The sequence below is a fragment of the Kogia breviceps genome, chromosome 14 (genome assembly GCF_026419965.1).
Source record: "Kogia breviceps isolate mKogBre1 chromosome 14, mKogBre1 haplotype 1, whole genome shotgun sequence".
NCBI lineage: Eukaryota > Metazoa > Chordata > Mammalia > Artiodactyla > Physeteridae > Kogia > Kogia breviceps.
In genome coordinates this window covers 90,337,690-90,342,429 of record NC_081323.1, presented here as the reverse complement: position 1 = coordinate 90,342,429, position 4,740 = coordinate 90,337,690, and the positions used below count along the sequence as shown (strand labels likewise).

The window sequence follows — 4,740 nt, the reverse complement described above, 5'->3', positions numbered from 1 at the left end:
CACCGCCCACCTCTGCGTCTGTAGAATGGGTTGCTGCCAATCAATCCGAGAGGGCACCGGTCACCTGTTTCGGAGTCACCTCCTCCCTCCGTTCCCCTACCCTCCCTCGCCGGGCTCCTCTCCCCGCCCCCCCGCCCCCCCGCCGCCTGCAGCCGGAGAGGAGATGAGAAGCCCTTGTAGTTTTAAATTCAATGTGACAGTTTCGGAAAGAGCGGATGATGAATCTCCTATTATTGGATCAGTCTATTTGCCGCTCAATGTCTCTCTGTAATTGGAGCAACACCGCTTTAAAGGTTCAGAGAGTACAGCATTTCTGGCGAAAAATCCCCACAACACGCCGGCGAATGTTTTAAAGGGAAATCTATTAGTGATGTGCGGAGGGGCGGGAGCCGGCGGCAAGGGGGAGGCGCGGGCTGGGTCCGGCGGGGACGGGGATGGGGGCTCGCCGGGAGCCCCCGCCCGCGCCCCTCCCCCCGTCTTGTTGTGACAGTTCCTGATACTGTTTATTGAGGTGCATGTCAGGTATAATTAGCAATCGATATGGAAAACGTTGCCTTGCACCCAGCACGCCTCTGACGTCACAGCCGATTAGCGCTTCTTATTGGTCCCAAATTCCCCGGGCCGCGGCTAATTATCGGGAGCTTGATGTTGATAAAGTAAAGCGCCGGAGTGCGGGCGAAGCATGTGTAGGGCTCCGGGTCCCTGTCTCCGCCGCCGCCGTCCGCGCCTCCCGCCGCTGGCCCGCCCCGGCCCCGGCCCGCGCCCCCGCGCCCCGCCGCCGGCCCCGCCGGCCCCCCGCGCGAGATGATGGACGGCCGCCTCCTGGAGCACCCGCATGCCCAGTTCGGGGGCTCCCTGGGCGGCGTGGTGGGCTTCCCGTACCCGCTGGGCCACCACCACGTGTACGAGCTGGCCGGCCACCAGCTGCAGTCGGCCGCCGCCGCCGCCGCCGCCGCCTCGGTGCCCTTCTCCATCGACGGCCTGCTCAGCGGCTCGTGCGCCGCCGCCGCCGCCGCCTCGGTGGTGAACCCCACGCCGCTGCTGCCGGCCGCCTGCGGGGTCGGCGGCGACAGCCAGCCCTTCAAGCTGTCAGGTAGGCGCGGCGGGCGGGGAGGGGGCGGCGGGCGGCAGGGGACCCCGTCGGGCGGAGGAGGGGGTGGCGGGCGGCCGCGGCGCCACGGCCTCCTGGGTCGCCGCCCTCCGCCCGGCTCAGGGCGCGCGCCGCCCTCGCCTCTCGGTGGCCCCTGCACAGAAGCGGGTGGCCACGTTGCAGCCGGGCCCGGGGCTGAGCCGCGCGGCGTCCTGTGCGTGCCCGCAGACTCGGGGGACCCGGACAAGGAGAGCCCGGGCTGCAAGCGGCGGCGCACCCGCACCAACTTCACGGGCTGGCAGCTGGAGGAGCTGGAGAAGGCGTTCAACGAGAGCCACTATCCCGACGTGTTCATGCGCGAGGCGCTGGCGCTGCGCCTGGACCTGGTTGAGTCCCGAGTTCAGGTAAAGACCCGCCTGTGCGTCCCGCGAGCCACATCCCGCCTGGCGGCTGCGCGGCCCGGCCCGCCTTTGTTCTCGGCTTCCAGGTGGGAGAGCACAGCCTCCGTCAGAGCCCGCCGCGCGCACGCCCGCCGGAAGGTGGGGGGGTCCGGGGCTCGGCGCCCCGCGGAGGGGGAGGCGGGCATCCCGGAGGGAGCCGAGGCGGCTCGGGAGGGGCCGGAGGACGGCTGCTGCGTCCGAACCGGGGAGCTGCGTGGTGGGTCGGGGCGACGGCGAGAAACGAGGCGCTGGGGCGGGCGAAGCGGCCAGAAGGAAGCGGCCCGGCTCGGACCTGGAGGAGCGCGGGAGAAGGCAGACCCCGCGACTCCGGGGCCCGGCTGGGGGCTCCGCAGACCAGCCAGCAGCCAGCGCGTTTGTTTACTTTCGCCTCTAAAAGAGTCACACGAAAACATGTATTCATTCAGAGCTTTGCAGAAGGGGGCAGCTGAGGAAGGGGAGGCGGACACACTTAACACGTTGTGGGGGGAAAGGCTATCTGAACCCTTAACACCATCGGTTATATCTTTTTTTTCCTCCCGTAATTTGATTTTATTCCGAGACTGCCGGCGGTATTCTTTTTTAAAATAGTGTCAATTTGGTGGGTTGAAAATTCAAGATGAATCGTGCATAATTAGATGTTTCCCTAAAGTACAGACGTCTTTTTCCAGGTCGGTGTGGTGGTCAGCGGGGTGTGGGCCACAGCTGTGGGTGCCGGGCTTGGAGGCTGAGGCTGGGAAGGCACCTGCTTAGCGCCAGTAGCTTTGTCTAAAAGGTGCTCTCTCCTGTGCTTGGGCCTCCCCGCATGACCTCTTCTGTCTGTGAATCCTCTTATCCAATTTGTTCTAAGTGTCTTAAGTGAAGTCAAGACCTCTTCATTTCTCCTCTAATATGATAATGAGAAATTCTGGGTGACAAGGCAGCCTGGAATTTACACCAAAAAAAGAAGTATTTAAAAAGAAAGAAAGAATGAAAGGGCAGAGACAGTCTTGGGGAGGTTACCGCTTAACTCACGCACCTTGGCACCAAAAAAGGGTGCCGGTGGCCAGGCGGGCCTGCTATTGTGCGGGTCTCTACACAGCCGGAACAAAGAATTCGAATTATCGCGATCTTTTGAGAAGGGTCGTGTGCCTGGGGCTCAGCGGGATTTGACTGTGTGTGTGGTGCTGGAGCCAGGGTCTAGGGCTGCCGCCACCCTGGAGAACCGCGGGGCTCCCAGGAGGAGGCCTGCAGAGAGACGGCAGGATGCAGGACGGGCCCTGGCCTCTTATCTGCACGGCCTGGAAGCTGGCCTCTTGCTTCCCTGACTGCCGGACCCCTCCCTCGTCCAGGCCAAGCACAACTGGTTTGAGAAGGCTGTGTTGGTGCCCTGGTATGGAACCTTCCTTCAGAAAGCAGGCTTTCTGAATGGGGGCGGGGAGGGAGGGGCTGCTGAAGCTCTCCCCCGCAAGTTCGGCTTCCCAGGCCCTTCTGGAGGAAAAAGCACCCAGATTTCCCTTCACGGGAACCCCCCAAATCTGGGCTTTGACTCAGTCTCCAGGGAGCCGAAGACAGGTGTGGAGGGCAGCTGAGCCCAGCCGCTCCTGGTCCTCAGGCCAGACGTTCAGCGCCGGGCCAGGCGGGCTGCTTAGAACACAAGCTGTGAGAAGCCAGGAGGGGCGACGAGGGGCCCCCTGCCCTCTGCCTCCCGACCCGGAACCCGACGCCCTCGGTCAGGGGCCAGACCGGCCCTGCCCAACGAAGGGGCAGCTCCCAGTTCCCCGAGGTGAGAAGCTGGAGTGGGAAGCCGGCCGAGAGGCCCCATCTACCTCCTTCTGGGTGGAAAAGATAACACTTTGGAACCTGCAGCTTGAGTGCCAAAATCCAGCTCAGGGTCGGCTGGGCCGCGTGGCTCGGCTCCCGCCCCCTGGCCGGAGCCGGGGTTGTGCAGGTCTCTCTGGGGGGGCGGGTGGGGAGGCCCGAAGCCCCCCCACGGCAAGCCCGTCGTCGCCTGACCGTGACTTCCTTTCCCCTATCCGGCTGCTCTAGGTCTGGTTCCAAAACCGCCGGGCCAAGTGGAGGAAGAAGGAGAACACGAAGAAGGGCCCTGGGCGGCCGGCCCACAACTCCCACCCTACCACGTGCAGTGGCGAGCCGATGGACCCGGAGGAGATCGCGCGCAAGGAACTGGAGAAGATGGAGAAAAAGAAGCGCAAGCACGAGAAGAAACTGCTCAAGAGCCAGAGCCGCCACTTGCACTCGCCCGGCGGCCTGTCCCTGCACAGCGCGCCCAGCTCCGACAGCGACAGCGGCGGCGGCGGCCTGTCCCCGGAGCCGCCCGAGCCGCCGCCGCCCGCCGCCGCGGCCAAGGGCCCCGGCGCGCACGCCGCCGGCGCCGCCTGTGCTGCGCCCGCACCGCCCGGCGAGCCGCCCGCTCCCGGCACCTGCGATCCCGCCTTTTACCCGAGCCAAAGAAGCGGCGCCGGCCCGCAGCCACGGCTAGGCCGCCCCGCGGACAAGGACGCCACCCCGTGTGCGCCCGGGGCGGCGGCCGAGCGCGGCGCCGCGGGCCCGCCCAAGGCCAGCCCGTTCAGCGTGGAGAGCCTGCTGTCCGACTCGCCGCCGCGCCGGAAAGCGCCCCCCGCCAACGCCGCCGCCGCCGCCGCGGGGCTGGACTTCGCGCCCGGCCTGCCGTGCGCGCCGCGGACCCTCATCGGCAAGGGCCACTTCCTGCTCTACCCCATCACGCAGCCGCTCGGCTTCTTGGTGCCGCAGGCCGCGCTCAGGGGCGGCGCGGGTCCCGAGCCCGCGCCCAGGGACGCGCCGCCCGCGCCCGCCGCGCCGCCCGCGCCGCCCGCCCAGGCCAGCTTCGGGGCCTTCCCGGGGCCCGGCGGCGCTCCGGACTCGGCCTTCGCGCGCCGCAGCCCTGACGCCCCCGCCTCCTCGGGGGCCCCGACCCCAGCGCCTTTCCGGGACGCGGCGGCGGCCGCGGCCGAGGGCGGCGGCAGGGACTGCGCAGACGCGGGGGCCGCCGGCCCAGCGGCCGCGCCGCCGCCACCGCTCGCGCTCTCGCCCGGGCCCGGCCCGCGAGCTCCCAGCCCCGCCGCGGAGCCGGCCGTGGGCGGGACCCCCGAATCGGGCGCCGCCGCCGGACCCAGCGCGGCGGATGGCGAGGAGGTGGACATGGACTGAGGGCGGCGGTGGGGCCGAGGGTGGCGCTCAGCCGGCCCCCGG

The 4,740-nt window shown here is 68.0% G+C and overlaps 1 protein-coding gene across 1 annotated transcript; it reads left to right on the top strand.

Annotated features, from left to right (window-relative positions):
• Positions 1 to 804: 804 nt before the first annotated feature.
• Positions 805 to 4,698, top strand: UNCX (UNC homeobox). Its single transcript, XM_059038527.1, has 3 exons — positions 805 to 1,093; positions 1,319 to 1,494; positions 3,556 to 4,698. The coding sequence occupies exons 1-3, from the start codon at positions 805 to 807 to the stop codon at positions 4,696 to 4,698; spliced, it is 1,608 nt and encodes a 535-aa protein (XP_058894510.1).
• The last annotated feature ends 42 nt before the right edge of the window (positions 4,699 to 4,740 follow it).

What these genes read in the sequence shown, in the direction of transcription:
- UNCX (XM_059038527.1), top strand. Translation starts at nt 805, where the DNA reads ATGATGGACGGCCGCCTCCTGGAGCACCCGCATGCCCAGTTCGGGGGC. An exon ending in CCAGCCCTTCAAGCTGTCAG is followed by an intron (nt 1,094 to 1,318) that starts GTAGGCGCGGCG and finishes GCGTGCCCGCAG; the next exon opens with ACTCGGGGGACCCGGACAAG. An exon ending in TGGTTGAGTCCCGAGTTCAG is followed by an intron (nt 1,495 to 3,555) that starts GTAAAGACCCGC and finishes CGGCTGCTCTAG; the next exon opens with GTCTGGTTCCAAAACCGCCG.